Source organism: Rosa chinensis, chromosome 2, assembly GCF_002994745.2.
Source record: "Rosa chinensis cultivar Old Blush chromosome 2, RchiOBHm-V2, whole genome shotgun sequence".
Classification (NCBI taxonomy): domain Eukaryota; kingdom Viridiplantae; phylum Streptophyta; class Magnoliopsida; order Rosales; family Rosaceae; genus Rosa; species Rosa chinensis.
In genome coordinates this window covers 9933597-9954776 of record NC_037089.1, presented here as the reverse complement: position 1 = coordinate 9954776, position 21180 = coordinate 9933597, and the positions used below count along the sequence as shown (strand labels likewise).

The 21180-nt window shown below is 38.2% G+C and overlaps 1 protein-coding gene across 1 annotated transcript; it reads right to left on the bottom strand.

The window, feature by feature from the left end:
* Window positions 1–387: 387 nt before the first annotated feature.
* LOC112188583 (heterogeneous nuclear ribonucleoprotein H) lies at window positions 388–2166 on the bottom strand. Its single transcript, XM_024327728.2, has 2 exons — window positions 2016–2166; window positions 388–1406 (listed from the first exon to the last, which is right to left on the bottom strand). Exons 1-2 carry the CDS (start codon window positions 2030–2032, stop codon window positions 620–622), a joined length of 804 nt encoding a protein of 267 aa, XP_024183496.1. The 5' UTR covers window positions 2033–2166; the 3' UTR covers window positions 388–619.
* Between the last annotated feature and the right edge of the window lie 19014 nt (window positions 2167–21180).

Here is a 21180-nt window from a genome sequence, read left to right as displayed (position 1 = left end):
AATGCTCCAGCTCAGTTTCGGCGGTTTCGATTTAGTTGTTGCTAGATGCTAGGTCAACAAAATGCTCGTGTCATGTCATTAGACAAGGCCCTCGTATTTGTTTGTTTGATACCATTGGCTGTGATTATGTTATAACCTCTTTGATTTACACCAAAAAACATCCCAAGCCTGAGAACTTCTCCTCTATTTACATCTAACAGTGTCAGAAACTGTGTTTCTTCTTCAGCACACTGAGTAACCGACATTTTCCGACCAAATTTTATCACAATTTAACCAAAAGAAAACTGTGTCTGGGAAGATTAAAAGCAAAACAAAATGGACCATCCTGTGAGAACTATGAAATGATAGGAAAACCCATTGTCACAAACTTAAATAAAAGCTCACTCCTGTTCATAATCATATCCATAGAATCTGGTTGTGCAAACTTAGCAATTGAAACTTTTAAGTAATACAAGTAATTCCAATGCTGGCCAGAGTAAATGAAAACTTCAATTCAACCATTTGAAAGATTACAGATAAATATTGTTTGTATATAACCTAAATAGAGAGATGTTTCAGCACCACAATAGAAATATCACAAAAAGATTGAAACATTGACAATCATGTTCACAGTGCCTCATCACTGCCTTGATCTGGATTCTGCCCGTCGAGCTTCATCTGGTGTTGATGGAAACAGCTCCACATACCTGGACCCAATCATCATCTTGTCCTTGGACATTGCCTTTTTAGCCTCTTCTGCAGAAACAAACTCCACGTATGCCTCTCCGGTAGCTTTTCCATCTGGGCGGCAAGCAATATGTACTCTATCTTCAACGACCTTGAAATCTCCAAAAAAATCAATAATTTGAGATCTTTTTACAGAGAATGGTAGACCACGCAACTTCAATATCTCAGTGTATTCCATTTTTTCCTTATCATTGAACCGCTTTGATGATGATTTAGCTGGAGGAGGACTTCCTTGAAAATCATTGTCATAAATCCCTTCATAGCTGACCTCTGCTGCAACAGCATTGTAGTAATCCTGCCTCTTGCATGTGAAAACTTCAACATACCTACGCCCCATGTTCTGCCGATCTCTTTGAAGAGCTAACTCAACCTGCAAAGGTCCAGCAAAGACAACAAAGGCCTCTCCTGAGAAGCGTCCACCCTTGTTGACCAGCAACACATCCACAATATCCAGTCCAGCAAAGAACTTGAAGATGTCAATGTCTGTGCAGTTGAAAGGAAGCCCCCTAAGACGGACCACGGGGAAAGCAGGAAGCTGGAAGCCGCCACCATAGCCGCCGAAAGGTTGAAAGCCCCTTGCACTGCTGCCAACTGCGAAGTAGGGATTTGATTCCATCATTCTTGGTCTCTTTGAGCCGACCTCGTAGACGTCCGATAACCCCCCGCCTCCCAACATTGCCCTTAAATACCCAAAAAAGAGAAAATCCCCCACTCAACCAGTTAATAAAACCAAACCCAACCCACACTTCCCTGACACCTAATGTCTACAACCCTAACCATTTATCTTTATCATAAAACAGAAACACATCTACCACTTCCCCAAATCAAACAAACAGAAGCCATAGAACGGTTTCGATATGCACAGCAAAATACAGAGAAACCAGACAGTAACTAAGTGATGCTACCAGATTCAAGCAACCATATGATTCATTCAATAAAGCAGAACATTGAGTCTAAAATCAGACAAGTAAACATAGCTCATAGAACACAAGACCTTATCTCTAGTTCATATAACGACAACAGATTGAATCAGGAAAAAAAAAAAGGCCAAATTTTACAGAATAGGCAAGAATCAAAGAATCCAGCATATCAAAATCCTCATCTTTTTTCGTAATTCGGTTTAATTTTCTTAATCGAAGACAACTCCAACCCGATTTATTAGACAATCAATTATGTTCATAACCACAAATTCAAGACTGCTGGAGCAGAGAGTTCCTTAAGGATTGATCACCGGAAACAAACAGGTATGTGAAATTATGAAACAAAAGAATCGAAATTTCAAGGCTTACCCTCTTGATCCGTACATATTGTTTGGTTCCGAAGGCTTTTGAATCTTGTCTTCAAACTCTCGAAGAGAACGACAATTGAAACGGTGAGTTTTATCTCAGCAAACCCTAAAGCCGAACCAGTTCCCTTATTCTGCACCCTCTCTAATAATTTCCGTTTTTTCATTTTGTATATAAAGCAGGAATAGCAGATGTGATAAAATTCAACGTCAACCGAGTTGACTGGGCCAGCCCGGATCCGGTATATTAACCCAAACCGTTCAAATATAGGATTGATATTGGGCCGCTTCACATGGGTCATCTGTTGGCCCGTTTGTTCACTCTCAAAACCACATTCTAGTAAAGTCTTTTTTGTTTTTTAGCTTTTAGAAAATAAATTACAAAGAAGAGACTCTGCTACAACCGATCTGAAGCCAATCAAGGTTGTAGGCAGGAAAAGCCCTCGAGGGGATCATACCAAACCATATCCCTAATGTCCAAGAACTCATGACCTAAGTTAGCTAAGGCAGTAGCCACACTATTGGCTTCTCTAAATACATGTTTGAAGGAAACAAATAAAATCAAAGTTTGCAATGAGAGTCTTTGTATTATCTATGCTAGTCTTGATTCCAGGGAAGGGGGGAATGTTGTTAATGCAATCAATTAGAGTCTTGGAGTCGCCTTCAATGAGTAGTTTTTTGTAACCTGCCTCTTAAACCTGCTTCTAAACCTGACACTTCAACTTGTAAAACGTTCTTACATACCAATAGTTTTGGCAGTAGCAATTAGGACATACGCATCTGCATCTCTGATCACAAATCCTACAACAGCATCTTGGTTTTGTCTAACTAAATTAAACCGTCAAAGTTGAGCTTCACACTATTTACTGGAGGAGGCTTCCATTTGATCTTTAGCTGATTCCTGGTTCTTGATGGCTGTGAAAGAGTTGAATTGTCACTCCAATAGTCTCTTCCAAATTGAGCAGCAACATCGAGAACTAGTGCAGGATGAGGTTTTATATTTTTGAAAAATCCAATGATTTCTTGCTTCCCATACTTACCATCACAGGAGGAGGACTTTAGCCAAATTTATCTAAATTTGAGGAATGCAGTGTTAGTGTGTTCTTCAATCCAATGATCTCTGCCAGTTGGTGTGTTCTTCAATCCACTCATGGAATGCAGTGTTGGATGTTAAAGGATTGGGGCGGTGTGGGGCACCTTTCCAAACTTCTTGAGTAAAAGGACATTGTCTAAACAGATGATTATGAGTTTCTAAATTTCCCTAGCGCAAAGCACAACTTGGGTCAATATTAATTGAAAATTATTGCAATCTATCCCTTGTGTTCAGTCTCCCTCTGATTAATAACCAAGAAAACATTTTAACTTTGGGTGGCAAATTCAAGGTCCACATTTTTCTTAGAAGACCATCTTTCTTATGAGATTCCATATTTTCCTTTTGAATCCAAGTAGCCGATTTAAGAGAGAATTATCTACTTGGGTTTGGTCCCCAAATAAACTCATCAGGTTTTGGTACAATAGGTAACGTTATAGCACAAATCTTTTTAGTTATTTCCATGTTCAATAAAATCCTAAACTGTAAGGTCATAATTGACATACCTTTTTTTTTTTTTTTGAAGAGGGCTGGAACGGCTGCTTTTAAGCCTTTACCATTAATGAAACCGCAAAATACATTGGGGGGGGACATGATACCTGAACCCCAAATTACAATAAGCATAAGGAGAACATCTCGAGATAATAATGAGAGTCTCAATAAAAAATATGTATTCTAACATGCACTAATTAGCGAAGAGTGCATTTCTAGCTACTCTATTTGCTTTACAAATATGGCGACATACCGGAAAGTAAAGGCTCACTTGAAGCCATATTATACTAATAAGATCAGCTTTCTCACTATGTAGCCACCGGAAAACTAGTCCGGTTCCACTTAGTTTCATCTTACCATTAGGAGGTTGCGACCATTTGACAAAACAAGGAACTCGTCGCCTAACTAGGGCAGACCAGGCACACAAAAGGTGCAGTCCGGGACAGAGCCCACGTTGCCTAACCACTACTCAGTAGGGGCTTATTACCGGCATAAAGCCACATGCTACTAAAAGTAAAAACCAAAATAAATAAATAGTAACAAAATCATCAACCCAATCTAGGCCCAAAGTATGATTTCAGGTCCACAAACCAACCACTGTAGTGTAGAGAGAACAGCCCCAAGGCCCAGCCCAACCCTTTGTTATCGTTGCTGCCATTTCAAACCACCACCGCCGTCCTCGAGCAACCTCAGCCAGCGCACCACTGCCGTCCTCAAGCAACCTTAACCCTTTGTTGATCTGAAAGAAGATTGATCAGAGGGTAAGGGAGAACCCGATTATAGAGCCAAAATTTTATGGAGGAGCCATCTCCCGCAATCCATCTCATACCTTTAGTGCGAAGTTGCCGTGTATCCAAGATCCCTTTCCAAGCTGAAGATGGATAATTTGTTTTCTTGGCTGTAAAGAAGTTATTTTTTTGAAAGATTCTAGTAGCGTTATCACGTAAGAAGTTATCAGAAAAAGTACTGACGCGATCAGAAGACACTATACTTGAACCGTGTTAAAAACTATTGTTGCAGACACAATACTACACGAGACATTTGCTATGGGAATTTGGTTGCGGAATAGGTGTCAACTGGAAATCATCTAAAAGTCATTTTTGTGAATGATCGGTGTGAAGTGGGATAAGACGATTTAAAGATACGTTGTATAACACATGGATTTAGTGAGAACAAAAATGACATACTAGAAACTTTCTAAGATCTTTTGCTCAGAATAAGTCACAATTTCAAGGAAGACAGCATGCCGCATCATATTGTGTGCGGCTAAAGAAACAATATGGATATTAAGTGGATTAGCCATTACAAAGGAAATAGATTTTTGAAAAAAAAAAAAAAGAAGAAAAAAAAAAGGACACAAACACAAGCAATTGCTAGCTAATATCAACTGATGACATCAGCAATCTGACATAAGCAAGATGACATCAACAAGCTACCATTACAGTAGTTGATTAACCTCAACCCTCTCTCTAATTTTGCAAAATCTCATTTGTTTTGTGTGGCTCGTAAGGTTGTGGGCTCCACTCCATTAGTTGAGGACTAGCCATTGCTTTAGTGTAGCATAACCCTTCCAGCCCTTTAGAGCAACTCCAACAGCTTCCCTATATTTTGATTTTTCTCCACTTTAGGGAAAAAAGAGCATCTTTTGCTCCAACAGATTCCCTATAACTTTTCCTATTTTAGGGAAAGTGAGGAAAGAGAAAACCAAATTCCCTATATTTATAGCAATCTCTAAAATTTTAAGGATTAAGATTTTAGAGATTGCTGTAAAATAGGGAATCTGTTGGAGTCGGAGAATTAAAAGATGTTAAAGCTTTAACTTTTGCTTCCCTATTATACAGAAATTATAGGGAAGCTGTTGGAGTTGCTCTTAGCCTATGAAATTTTTTGCTCGTAGCCCATAGTCTCTAGATTGGAGACGACCTTTGCCCTCAGATTTTATTATTCATCCAAATAATAAGAGTTATAATTTAGCTATCTCTAACTGCTTCGAGATCGAATTTTAAGTCTCCAAATGTCATATGCGATGTTCATGCCCTTAACCCCCTAAAAAGTTTGTTTCGGCATATATAGCAGGCTATTGGAGATTGAAGATGACCATTTTTGGCATGCCATTGGAGATGGCCTTACTTTCCTTCTTAATCTTCTCAGAATTTAGAGCCCGGTGTTACAAAAGAGTGTAACAAAAGATTAATACAAAAAAGAAAATTAATGGTCCCAAAACTACTGAAACTCTATAGTAGAATGAGAGGAATAAAGTAATTAACTTGAGAATCAAGAAAAGTAAGAAACATGGAATGGGAGCCTAGATGCCAGGACGTTGCTTACAATGGCAAAGTATCTTATGCACAATTTTATTCTCAAGTGACTTTTGGTAGTCTTAATTAATTCACAAGTAAAGTATGTAATTCCATATACATCGTCATCCCTTCTCAATTCTCTTTCATATTCCAAACTCTACAGCCAAAGCCTTATGCAAGGCTTGTTGGAAGTCTCATATATGCTCAAGTCTGCACTAGATTAGATTTATCTTTTGTAGTTGGGATACTATCAAGGTTTCAATCTAATCCAACCCATGAACATTGGGTGGCTGGAAAGAAAGTATTGGGACACCTGTGGAGAACCAAGAATCATATACTTGTGTATAGGCAAGTAAAAGATTTGAAACTAGTTGGATTCTTAGATTCTGATTTTGCAGGTAATTATCCATACTCCAAGAAATCGACTTGTGGTTATGTACTTATGCTTACAGGAGGTGTAGTTGCTTGGAAAACAATGGAACAAACTCTAGCTAGCAACCTCCACTATGCAAGCTGAGTTTATTGCAATGTAAGAAAGTGTACGTGAAGCGCTTTGGATAAGGAATTTCCTAGTGCATACCAAGATATTGAGTCACATTGTGACTGACACACTTGTAATCTATTGTGATAATGAGGATGTTGTATTTTTCAATAAGAACAAAAAAAGATCAGACAATTCCAAATGAATTGATTCGAAATATTACAGTGTTAGTGAAAGAGTGAAGCATGATGAGATTGTTGTATTAAGCACTGATATCAATTCACATCTTGCAAATCCTTTTACCAAAGCTTTATCAATAGCTGTATTCCAAAAAGCACAATATCGGAGTATTATCTAGTTTAGATGCTTAGATTTAGTGGGAGTTAATTTAGTTGGAGCAAACTAAGATTTTTAGTTTATGAGTTCTTGTATTTTTATAATTGTGGTTTTCAGTTTAATTCATCACAGCTTATATATAATGATATTTTATGATTATCAATAAAATATGATGTATTTTCAGATTCTGGTTATTGTGGCAGCTTTATTGATTGTTCTGAAAAATTATCATTTTGGTTTTGATATTATACTTGTCAGATGGTGATCTTAAATCATGTTTAACATGATGTTACAGTTCAAGCAATGAAAGTATAGACCATCAGTGTTCAGTAAACTACTTACTTAAGTTTCTAGTTTGGAGACTGATACCGGAAAATCACGGCGGAAGAACTCAGCTCTCTAAGAGATGAGTTTTGTTAGATTCTACTCACCATTCCAAGGAATCCACCAAGAAGATAAGAGCAAAACTCGCCACTCTAGGAATCCACCTGAGAGATAAGAGTCTAAACACAAATGGGAAGAACTTCTTCTCCAATTTGAATATTATTTCTGATAATGATCAAGTCTGCTTACAACTAAAAGCATAACCTCCTTTTATAGGATGATGAAGGGAAAACAGAAAGATTACTTATTCAAACTAGGAAATAAAGATGGCTATTTTAACCTTGACTGCAGCTTCACCAATGTTTCTCAATTCCAAGGCTTGGGAATTCCATATTCAAGTTAAATGCTCCTTGGGATTCATTTCCTTCAATTAATGCTGCCAGTCCTCTGTTATGTCCAGATTCAAAGTCATCATCTGTATCAGAGACTTCCGCTTCGTGTGAACTCGTCACTGAGTTCTCTTGACCATCGCACTCATAGTATGGCGACAGATCCGCAACATTGAAAGTTGCTTGGACACCATAGTTTCCTGGGAGTTCAATCTTGTAAGCATTGTTGTTGATATGCTAGAGTACTTTAAAAGGACCATCTGCTCTAGGTTTCAGCTTGCCATGCTTTCCTCTAGGGAACCTTTCTTTGCGAAGATGAATCCATACCAGGTCCCCTTCTTTGAAAACAGCTGACTTCCGGTGCTTGTTGGCTTGAGTTTGGTACTTAGCATTCTTCTGGAGTATATTCTTTCGCACTTGGTCATGTAACTGCTTGATGTTCTTGGCTTGCTCTGCCGCATCACTGCTGAACTGAACTGTTGTTAGGAGAGGAGCTAAATCCAATGGACTTGTTGGATTTCTGCCATAGACAACAAAAAAGGGGCTGGTACCAGTTGTTTGACTTGGAGACCGGTTGTAAGCAAATTCAGCTTGTGCCAAGATCAAGTCCCACTGACGAAGATTCTTTCCCACCAAACTTCGCAACAAGTTGCCCATGCTGCGGTTGACAACTTCAGTTTGCCCATCAGTTTGAGGGTGATGAGAAGAACTGAACTGTAGCTTGGTTCCTAGCTTCCTCCATAAAGTGCGCCAAAAATGTCCAACAAATTTCGAATCCCGATCAGAAGTGATTGTCTTTGGAATGCCATGAAGTTTGACAACTTCTTTGAAGTATAAATCAGCAACATGAGAAGCATCGTTGGTTTTATTACAAGGTATGAAATGGGACATCTTTGAAAATCTATCAACCACCACCATGATTGAATCTTTGTTCCTCTGAGTCTGGGGCAAACCTGTCACAAAATCAAGGCTAACATCTTCCCAAGGAGCTGTGGGAACCGGCAGAGGAGTGTACAACCCTGTATTCTGACCTTGGGATTTGGCCATATGACAAGTTCTACATCTTTCTACATGTCGAGCAACATCCCTCTCCAATCGAGGCCAATAAAAATGCTCCTTGACCAGTGAAAGAGTTTTATCTCTCCCAAAGTGCCCAGCTAAACCTCCAGCATGAGTTTCAGTTATTATGTTTTCTCGCAAGGACCCCTCAGGAATGCAGAGTCTATTTCCTTTGAAAAGATAGCCTTCTTGTAACAAATAAGAACCAACTGGACCCTTAGAACATTTAGTCCAAATTTGCTTGAAGAATGGATCTTCTGAGTACTGCTCCTTAAGAATTTCAAACCCTGAAACTTTAACTTGCATTGTATTGAGAAAGGAATGTCTTCTACTTAATGCATCTGCTACTTGATTCAACCTCCCAGACTTATGCTTGATATGAAAAGTATAGGCTTGCAAAAATTCCACCCATTTAGCATGTCTGTTATTCAACTTATGCTGCCCATTAATGAATCTCAAAGCCTCATGATCAGAAAAAAGAATGAACTCCTTGCAAATAAGATAATGCCTCCAATGATTTAAAGCTCGAATAATGGCATAGAATTCTTTATCATAAGTAGAGTACCTGGTGCGAGAATGATTCAACTTCTCACTGAAAAAAGCAACAGGTTTACCCTCTTGGCTGAGGACAGCGCCAATCCCCACATTCGAAGCATCACAATCTACTTCAAAAACCTTGCTGAAATCAAGAAGCACTAAGATTGGAGCATCTGTCATTTTTTTCTTTATCAACTCAAAACTCTGCTGTGCTTTTGTGTTCCACTGAAATCTTCCCCCTTTTAAATATTCTGTTATTGGAGCTATGATGGTGCTGAATCCCTTAATGAATCGTCGATAAAAAGATGCTAAACCATGGAAGCTTCTAATGTCATGAAGTGTAGCAGGAATAGGCCAATTGACAATTGCCTCAACCTTGGTTGGATCCATTGTGATTCCGTTGCAGGAGATTACATATCCCAAAAAAATTAATTGAGAGTTCAGAAACTCACACTTCTTTAGGTTCACAAATAGCTTTTGCTCCTGTAACATCTGCATCACTTGTTGTAGGTGTCTAAGATGTGAACTTTGGTCTTTGCTGTAAATGAGAATGTCGTCAAAGTAGACAACCACAAATTGACCAATAAAAGACTTAAAAATGTGATTCATAAGCCTCATGAACGTGCTAGGAGCATTAGACAATCCAAAAGGCATCACCATCCATTCATACAAACCATCTCTAGTCTTGAAAGCAGTCTTCCACTCATCTCCTGGTCTCATGCGAATTTGATGATAACCACTTCGTAAATCAATCTTGGAGAAGATTGTAGCTCCATGAAGCTGGTCAAGTAGATCATCAAGCCGAGGAATAGGGAATCGATACTTGATGGTGATTTTATTCACTGCTCTACTGTCCACACACATCCTCCATGATCCGTCCTTCTTAGGTACAAGTAAAGCTGGTACAACACATGGACTCATGCTTTCCCTTATTAAGCCCTTAGACATCAACTCATCTACTTGCCTCTGCAATTCTTCAAATTCCTTAGGATTCATGCGGTACGCTGCCTTGTTAGGAATGACAGCTCCTGGAACAAAATCAATATGGTGTTGGATCCCTTTCATTGGGGGAAGTCCAGCAGGAATTTCTTCAATGACAACGTCACTAAACTCGTCAAACATCTTTTGTAACTTTGGTGAAGGTTGTGGATGCTCCCGGGATGCTTCCAGAATCACAAGCATAAAAACTACACTATGTTCTTGAAGCTCTTCAAGAAATTCTGATCTTGAAAGCAGGTTGTTATTCCTGCTCCTTCTATCAACTTCGGTTTTATTAGCAGACTCTGGCCCTTTTCCAACCCCAATTTCCTTCGTAGGACCAAGAATAATTTTTGCTCCATCCTTCTCAAAAGTGTAGGTATTTTTGTATCCATCATGAACAACCTTTCTGTCATACTGCCATGGTCTCCCCAGCAATAAATGACACGCATCCATGGGAACAACATCACACCAAACTTCATCTTTATAAATTGGACCAATTGAGAACTGAACTAAACACCTTTTTTCAACCCTTACCTCATTTCCTTTCTGTAACCAGGATAGCTTGTAAGGTCGAGGGTGTTTCTCAGTGTTCAGATTTAATTTTTCCACCATGGTAGTAGCGACTACATTTTCGCAGCTCCCTCCGTCAATGATAACTTCACAAACTTTACCATGAGCAGTGCACCTTGTATGAAAAAGATTGTTTCGCTGTGACTGATCTTCCTCTACAAGAGAAGTGTTTAGGCTGCGACGAACCACTAAACTTGTCCCTTGATCTCCATATGTGACTTTTTCATCAAAGATAGGTTCATTGTCCCCTACAAAGCCTTCTTCTTCAGAGCCCTCCTCAACTTCTTCCACAAGAGATACAATTCTGCGGTTAGGACACTCTAAGGCAATATGTCCCATTCCTTGACATTTGAAACATCGACGTGAGCTACTCGAAGAACTGGGCTGCAGCTTAGGACCAGATTCTTTTTCTCCCTTAGATGAAGTCTTGGATAAAGGTTTGGCAGCTTGTGAAACCTTGGAATAAGAATCATTCCCTTTGCTAGTTGAGGCATCACGACCTGAGTATCGAAAGCTGCCTCCCCGAGCTCCCTTCTGCTGTTTTTCAACCTTGAGGGCCAATTTACAGACATCATTGAAGGTCCAATACTGCTGCAACTGCACCACATTACCAATCTCAGGTCTCAAACCAGCAAGATATCGAGCTATCGTCTGTTCTTCTGGCTCCACTAAATTGCATTTAATCAGGAGATCCTCATATTTTCCAGTAAAATCTTCTACAGACATCTCCTTTTGTTTAAAATTGTGCAATTTGAGGAAATTATCTTGCCGATAGTCTTCCGGCAAATACTTTCTCTTCAGTTCTCTTTTCATCTTCTCCCAAGTCACTATCTTGCCTCTTCCTTCTCGAGCTCTCTGACTCTTAAGTTTTTCCCACCAAGAGGAGGCACGTTTCCTCAACTTCACAGCAGCAATTTTCACCTTTCGATGATCTGCAACTTCCTTCAAATCAAATATTCTCTCCACCGTATGAAGCCAATCAATGAACTCATCAGGTTGTGAACGACCCTCAAACTCCGGAACGTCAACCCTGATATCAAAATCTCGTTGCCGATGACAATTTCTTCTAGGACGAGTAGGAGGAGAATCCTCTTCACTGGAATTTCGACTTGACGCTCGGTGGAAAGGATTTTCATCATCACCATCTTCGCTGGACACTTCATCTTCTGTATCATGAAGATTACGTTGATCCAAACGTTCTTGAAGTTCCTACACTTGACTCTTTAATTCTTCGATCTCAAGGTCTCGATCACAAAGCTCATCATTTTGCAATCGGCGACCACCTCGACCACGTCCACCACGACGCCCAGCCATCTGCTCTGATACCGGAAAATCACGGCAGAAGAACTCAGCTCTCTAAGAGATGAGTTTTGTTAGATTCTACTAGCCACTCCAAGGAATCCACCAAGAAGATAAGAGCAAAACTCGCCACTCTAGGAATCCACCTGAGAGATAAGAGTCTAAACACAAATGGGAAGAACTTCTTCTCCAATTTGAATATTATTTCTGATAATGATCAAGTCTGCTTACAACTAAAAGCATAACCTCCTTTTATAGGATGATGAAGGGAAAACAGAAAGATTACTTATTCAAACTAGGAAATAAAGATGGCTATTTTTAACCTTGACTGCAGCTTCACCAATGTTTCTCAATTCCAAGGCTTGGGAATTCCATATTCAAGTTAAATGCTCCTTGGGATTCATTTCCTTCAATTAATGCTGCCAGTCCTCTGTTATGTCCAGATTCAAAGTCATCATCTGTATCAGAGACATTCAGTAGGACCTTGATATATGTTCTTCTTGTTGATACACATTGACATATATCGTATCTCTTCTGGGATTTAACATATGTGGATTACAAAAGCTCATGTATGTTAATGGTATTGAAGTACTGTATTTTTGACAAGCAACTGCGCTATTATCAACTGATGACATTAATAAGCTACCATGACTGTTGGACATCAATAGCTGATTAATCTCAACCCTCTATCTAATTTTGCAAAATCTCATTTGTTTTGTGTGGCTCGTATGTATGTGGGCTTCACTCCATCAGTTGAGGGCTAAAGCAGTGACTATATGTAGCATAGCCCTTCTAGCCCTTAGCCAATGAAATTTGTTTTTGGTATAGCATGACCCTTCTATTAGCTAGAGACTGAATATATAGGTTAAGAGACTAAAAGTGGCCCATAGTCTCTGGATTGCCTTTGCCTTCGAGATTTTATTATTCATCTAAATAATAAGAGTTATAATTCAGCTATCTCTAACCAGTCCAAGATCGAATTTCAAGTTCTCAAATGTCATATGCAATGGTCTTGCCCTTGACCCCCTAAAAATTTTGGTTCGGCATATATAGCATGCTATTAGAGATTGAAGATGACCAGTTTGAACCTATATTCAATCATTCGGCATGCCATTAGAGATGGCCTTACTTTCCTTCTTAATCTTCTCAAAATTAAAGTACAAGAGGCTGGTGTTACAAAAGAGTGTAACAAAAGATTAGTACAAAAAAAAATGGTGCCCAAAGCTACTGAAACTCACTATGCCAATAAAGCCTTCAGATGACAGATCTCATCTGTTGTTTGATATGTAAATTATATGTTGTCTATCCAGCTGCAGTCTCTTACGGCATCAAACGACAGATATTCTCTGTCGTCTCTTCTCACTCAGACAACAGAAGTTTGGCAAGGATCTGTCATCTGAACAACCCAACATTGAAGGATTTGGGACTTTCTGTAGTTAATAATCATATACAACGACATATAAATGTTGTTGAAATGAATTACAAACTACAATTTTAATAAAACTTCTGTTGTCTGAAAATAAATAAGAACACATCTATATGTTTGTATGAAGCTACCAAAATAAAGGCTTGTTTGACAATCTGTTGTCTGAATGCATTTTTGAAGACATTTAATTGTTGTTTGAAAATCACTTATAATTGGGTAAATTATGCTCATCTGTCGTCTAAATAGTTTTAAGACTTTATTTTTATGTCTTTTATCTTGTATTTCAACCACAGTTGTAAGTATTTATGTTGTCTGATAGACAATATAACTATATGTAATCATGTAGTTGTGTAGTTTGATTGAGGTCAGAAACTCACTCTTCTGTTGTGTGATAATTAAATGAACTACGCGTTTATGTTGTTTGTTTGAAGAACTTCTGTTGTTTGATAACGAATTGAACTTCAGTTTTATGTTGTATGTTAGAAGTATTTCTGTTATTTGATAGTGAATTGAAATTCAGTTTTCTGTTGTCTGGTAAAAGTATTTTGTTGTTTGATAATGAATTAAACTTCAGTTTTCTGTTGTCTGTTAAAAGTATTTATGTTTTTTGATAGTGAAATAAACTTTAGTTTTCTGTTGTTACAAGTATGAAGGAACAATAGAGAGGTATTCTTTTATGTTGTTACTATATTTGTGAAACAACATATCATAAACCTGCATTTGTTGGATTTGAACCATAGCAAACCTCATTTTGTATACTAGTCATCAAAAAGGCATTTTATAAGATCTAAAATCAACAAATTCCTCATTGCATCAATTAACCCACCAAAATACATTCCCATCAGTAGCATAATAGTAAACTAGCTAGCATGCTAGCCTTTACATTAACCGATTTTAATTACTACCATTGTTGCATGGATTCTAATCTAACTAAGACAAAAACCTAGTAGCATCCATAGAGTAGTTACAGCAACTGCATGCATTATATTGTTCAATACTTTCCATCAGTTCTGTCAAAATGCACAAAAGCAGTTCCTAGACACTACTACTGCTCATAACCTAGCTACCAGAAACAAAAGCAAATATATAGGGTGATACTTAATTTTCTGGGAACTTCAAAACATGCTTAGCCCATTCCGCTCGGATCTCATCAATATCCTTGTCTGTGTAAACCAAATTTGACCTCGTTCCCCACTGCAATAAGGAAATGCAGCAAATTAAATATGAAAGTTATATGCACAGATCGAGCATGCACTATATCATTAAACAATAAAGTCCATAGGTAAGCATTTGATCAATTTTACCTTAATACTAAAATCCAAGTTCTTGTCCTCCACAATTTCTTTCATGTAACGCATAATGAAATATCCACAAGTCTTGTCATTTTTTTGCTCCGGAATACCCTGAAAATAAAAAATTAAGATAATCGAAGGTCAAATATACAATGAAGTACATAAATCTAACAACTACAAAAATTTCAACCGACTCACAGCAAGATTCTTCCATTGAATTACTTTCCTTCCTTTCCAATTCTTGTGGGCATTATAGATTTTAATGGAGCTTCAAACAAAAAATGATAATTAGTAAACAAGTCCAATACATGAACAAGTAACACCAACTGATCAATCACTATAGTAAAAAATCAGACACTTACTTGTTGACAATAGATTTCCATTCCCCAGTATCGAGTTGCCTTTTAAGTGGATCCATAAAGTGCACGACTTCTTCATTTGCGTTCACAACTGTCAACATCCAATGAGCACTAGAGGATAACATAAAAAAAAAAAATTCTGTTATATTACCATTAACGACATAACTTGGCAGACCAGATGCTTTAATTACTTTTTACGTACCCCGAGTTATATGGAACCCCAAATATTTGCCCTAACTTCCTTTGCCTATACCGATCTGACAAAGAACCAACTTCATTCATAAACATACCAATTTGTTAAACTATCACCTAGGATCAGCATAATTCAATTCTATACCATCCATCATTTTTCCAGATATATACACATATAGAACAGTTAGGAGCTAAATTTAGCATCATCAAACTAGGTCACCACATGCATATAAACAGATACAAACAACCAACTAAATTCATCAACATACCAATCAGCTAATTTAACAAACTAACTATGCTATTCACATAAAACACACCCGAAGATTACTGCTTACCTTAATTTGCTTAGGTCACAGCGTAGCTAATCACCACTCCCAATAGTCCAACCTTTCACTACAGCAACAACAACAGCAATGCATTATCAAAAGATATTAAATTTACTTAAAACATAGAATCAGTTGCTTGAAGAATAAACACCCAAATCGAATTGAAGAATAGTAGTAACAAGGCAATCCAAAATCCCAGTACCAAAATGAATTTTCAGCAATTCAGCTTCTCAATTTATACCTACAAAACACCCAAATCGAATTGAAGAACAAACCCCATCCCCAAATTCATAAACCCAAATTCACCAAAAATTCATTACAAGTTTAATTGACATGAAATCAGTTTTGAAACAACCATTAGAAATTCATAATTCAATATACATAAGAACCAGAGGTTAAATGATTCAAATAACAGTTCAAATCCCAACAAATAATCAGAAGATACATTCAAAATGCTGTAATTTTCCCAAATGCAGACCAAATTTGGAAAAATCACCGAAAAATCACTTTGCTTCAGAATAAGATGAAACTTTCCAGATCTTTTGTTAACTAACAGAATAGAAACATGTCAAAATTTCAGGATATTTGAAGATCAGTAAGTAGGGTAAAAAAAATACCAAAAAGAGTTGTGCTGCAGGGCAGTTTCTGCAGAATTCCAACTAATTGTTCTTTCTTCAAGAAGGAGCTAAGGATTCAAACTTATCTTTCTTCGAGAAGTTAATACATTTCCATGACTTTTTGGATCAACAACTTGGTGAACCTTTCTGTTTTCAGCACCGGAATACTGCCTCACTACACAGACATAAGCTTTTCTATTTGTATCCTACACATTTGTTAATACATAAACATACTATTAGGAGAACTTTCAATGCAAGTATTCTATTACAATAAATTCAATCTTAAGAATAAAACATTCCCACACCGGAGAAAAGGCATTCTCCTAACTTAAAAATATATCTTGTCTTTATGTACACCACTATAATTTCAGTTAGATACCACATGTTAAAGTTCATTACTGTCCGACTAATATGTTATGGAGAAGCCTACAGAAAACCCAATCTGCACCTTACCCTCTTCATGCATCAAAAGAATGGAAGTGGGATATTAGAATGGACAATAATATACAATAATATACAAATGCGCACACACAAGCTAATAAGGGTCACCGCTGCTTAATAACAATAATATACAAGCACACACACAAATTTCCTTTTTCAATACTTAAGAAAAGATGACAGTCAACTAATAGATATAGCTTAGTTTAAACTCATCAATTTCTCAAATGCAGAAAAGATGAGAATCAACTAATGACAACAACAACATTCATACCCAACGATCAAACAAACAATTACATTCATATATATACTATTTTTGTAATAAACTAAAATGAACTAAAGTATTCGAGCCATCCCTAAAGCCTCTAACAGTCAACAAATTATGCTCTTCACAAGACTTATTGCATCTACATGCATTACTAATAACTGGACAAATTAAAACTCAATTGGAACTTACAACCTAGACAACACAAAAGGCCCATTGTACTGAACTTTAACATCTTCCAGAGTCAAATTAAAGCCTTCCAGCAAGTTCACAATGTCGATCTTCAATGTTTTCCTCGAAGTCCCAAGCAACTTCCTATACACCACACCTATAATTTCAGTTAGATACCACATTTTAACTAATGAAATTGAAATCCTAAACCGTAGAAACCCTTACTAGCTAGTTTTGTACCTCTGCTTGGGTTTTGAAAAAATTGGTCAACTGTTGCCTCCAAAGACGGTGGTGGTTGTACGGGTGCCAATCAAAACCCAATCAAACATCAATATCAAAAAACCCAATCAAAACCCAATTTCTTTTTTGTTCAATCAGAAAATTTAAAGAATTGAATCTTGTCCTGCAGTACGAAGAACTTACAAGAGAGAGGGAGAGAGAGAGCTGGAGGTTGAAGATTAAAGCGATTTGCGACCGAGGGAGAGAGCCCACTGAGAGTGTGTCTAGTAAGAGTGAGAGCGATAGTGAGTGAGAGCGATGCTAAGATCGATGCTAAAAGAACAAACCATCCCCAAATCAAATTTTTAGCAAATTTTAATGAAAACGTATACCCATAAAACACCTAAATCGAATTCAAGAACAAACCGTTCCCAAATCCATTTCTAAACCCTTAGCAAAACCCCCAAATCAATATCCAAGAAAACCGTAAAACCCAAAACAAACCAAAGTCGAAACCCTAAGATTGACGAAGAAAGAGGCTTGCCAATGAACAACAGTGAATGAATTCTTTGGGCTCGTTCCTTCTTCAAGTTGAAGAACTCCACCAACAGCGACGAGAGCCACAAGCTCGGAGAGAGGTTGAGAAAACTCTTCTCTCTCCAAAAACCCAGCTCAGGAAGTACCTCTAGGTCGATTGAGACATGAATGAATCAATTTGAGTTTCTATGGAATGAACCTCTAGGTCGAGAGATCTAGGCGCGATGGAAGAAAGCTGAGTTTATGAAAATTTCAGTTAAGTATGGGAAAAACACGGGGTCTTAGGGCAAAAAGGATGGATAAGTGTAGTTGTGCCAAAAATTTATTTTTGGTCAGACTGGGGGAAATTATTTTTCTGTCTACTCAGACAACATATATATGTTGTCCTAATTTTCAACCTTTAATGAGAATTTATCAGTTTTTTCAAACGACAGTTATCTATTGTCTGAATTTTTCAACTTACAAAAAAAATGAAAAAACTGAAATAGTGTGGATTCTCATGCTATTCAGACAACAGAATTAATTTATATGTTGTCTGAAGAAGTTTAAAACATTCAGACAACAGAAAACAAGAATTCTGTCGTCTGAAGTGTGTCGTTTGAAGGCATTATTGGCATAGTGACTCTACAATAGAATGAGAGGGATAAAGTAACTTGCGAATCAAGAAAGTAAGTAACAGGATATGGGAGCCTAGATGCCAGGTTGCTTAAGTATCTTATGCAATATTTTATTCTCAAGTGACTTTTGCTGGTCTAATTAATTCACAAGCAAAGTAAGTAATTCCATATATAAACGGGGACTACGTGGTCAACCCTTTTCAATTCTCTTTCTTATTCCAAACCCTACAATCGAAACATACCTGAAAAACTACCAAAATGAATCCCTCCAATTCACCTGAGACCAAGAGTATTGAACTACCAGAGACCAATGTGCCTTCCAATTCCAATTCAAACCTGTAGGAATTAGTGAATTCATCCCATTACTTAAACCAGAAGACTTACTAAACAACCTTCGTCACCTTAGTCCTTGCAGAGGGTGGGGTCTATCTCCAAATTGCCTCGTACTGAAGTCAGTAATAATTAAGTTTAACCTTGCCACGCTCGAGTAGCTGCTATATATACTTCTCTTCCCCTACTCTTCACCCAGAAATCATTTGGCACTCCCTGATCAACTTAGTTTCTTGCTCATTAATATCCTCTTTGATCATTTATCTTTTGAATTCTTTTTCTATATATACTACAAGAGAAAAAGAAAATGAATCCCTCTAATTCAGCTGAGACGGAGATCTATATAGTCCATCGGCCTATCATGCCACGATACTGGAGGAGACCCACGCAGTGTTCTGTTTTGAATGGAATCAACAGAAATCGACATCAATCAAGAGAAGCTTAAGCGGCATGGTTACTAAGGTGTTCGAGGCGGCGCAAGAGGGCAATGTTGATGCCATTAGAGAACATAGTGATCATCTTCACCAAATGTTGACTCCAACCAAATCCACAGTCCTCCATGTCTATATTGCATGCGTAGGCAGTGTAAAGTTGACCAAGTCTGAAGAATTGCTAAAGTCAGCCGAGGTTGTAAGGGAGATATGCTCAAAATGTCCCAGCGGCTACTATTACAGCCAAACGAGAGCGGTGATACTGCCTTACATTTGGCGGCAAGACATGGCCATGCTGACATAGTTGGCGTTCTTATCAGGCTGCGAAAGACTGGCATGGCAACACCTTATCTCATCAAAAGAATTATGCTACCAGTTTCTCATAAGAAGACCTAGCTAACGAGGAGAAAAACACAGCCTTGCACGAGGCAGTACGGTTCAATCACCTTGATGTGGTTAAGATATTGACAAGAGAAGACCCGGAGTTTCTATACTCTACTAATGATGCTGGGGAAACTCCACTCTACATGGCTTCTGAGAGGGGATATCGTGATGATTTGGTTTTTGAAATGCTCGACACTTGCATGAATCCATCATACCAAGGACCCGATGGTTTAACAGCTTTAATTACACATTGCAGCTACCTACGGTGATGAAAGTAAGCATATTCATATTGTTGAATAAATGATATAATTTACTCATTAAAATAGGTTGCAAATTACGAGTAAGAGCATCTCCAACTACTTTTTTTGCGTAGGGAAAACTTAGCTGTTTTTTACAGCGACATATTTCCTATTTTAAGAAAAGTGAAAAGAGAGAAACGTCCGGTACATATTTTTTTTTTTTATCGACATAGGTCAGTCCTTTCATTAAGTTTAGCAAGCAGTACAAAAACGAAACACCCCTATGAAGTCGACAGAAAGCAATCATTTCTTAGAACCTCTGAAATCCTTATTCTAGAAGAACAAGAACCCAACAAATCCCGAGTACACCCACCTTTTAGAAAAATCCACGCGCCTTTATTCTAACAAAAACCAAGAAACCTCGAAGCAAACATAAAATGGAACCAACTACGGCTCTGGTTTTTGCGACCCAAACAATAATGAAATTAAACTATCAGTAGAAGGTGACATAACACCTTCCACTTTACTCTCGGCAGTAGCAGACTCCACCCTCTTCACAGCCTCGCCCTCCACCTTGAAAAAAGACATCATGACCAACAATAAAATGAACAAAATGCTCTTTGCTGATGGGTCGAGAACCACCGTGCCCACCAACACAAATCAAAACAGCCCACAAGGAACCCTAGCCCAAAGAAGTAAGCCCACTTGGAGGCCCAAGTCACCAACCAAGACCAGCCTCCATCTTCCACAGCCTCCGTCCAACCATGAGAGAAGAGGTTACCGCCGTCACCAACGCAAACCGCTCCACCAGCATCCGGGACCCAGAGCGCCTCGATCTTGGACGGCACCGCTATCAAAGTATCAATTTCCTGCCCTTCAACCGCATCTACTTCCTAAAGAGGAGCTCCGTCGCAAGCAATGAAGAAATCAGTCCCTAGTTCGGGACGAACCCGATCAGAGACGCACAACACAACCACCACCAAGCTTAGATCGGACCCCCGACCTCTACCATAGCCTTCCCCGACACAGATCTTCGGATAGAGAGCAGATCCATCATCACTGCCAATTGGAATTCCTCCATGCCAGATTCGGTCAACCAGAACCCCATCCCCACCAACCTCCGCAAGTATGCCTCCTTCACCCGAAGAGAGAGACAGACAAATGATTTTATCGCCGCCGCAATATGAAAAAAGAAGCAGACGAGACGTTTTGTCGCAATTGCTTGTCGTAGAGAGGAACTGACGATAGTCCTCTCGAGAAAGAGAGAGTCAGAGACATAGTTTTAATCAAGTATCCTAGAAGTCAAGTTAGCTAAACATACTCGTCTAATCCGGTACATATATTTAAAATAAGCTCTAAAAATATAGAAAATCAACTATTTGTTGAAGGATGTCGACATAATATGTGCCTCTTCAAACTAGGGTTTAGTCATTGAGTTGTAATAGGAGAAGGTTCTAGATTACCTAGT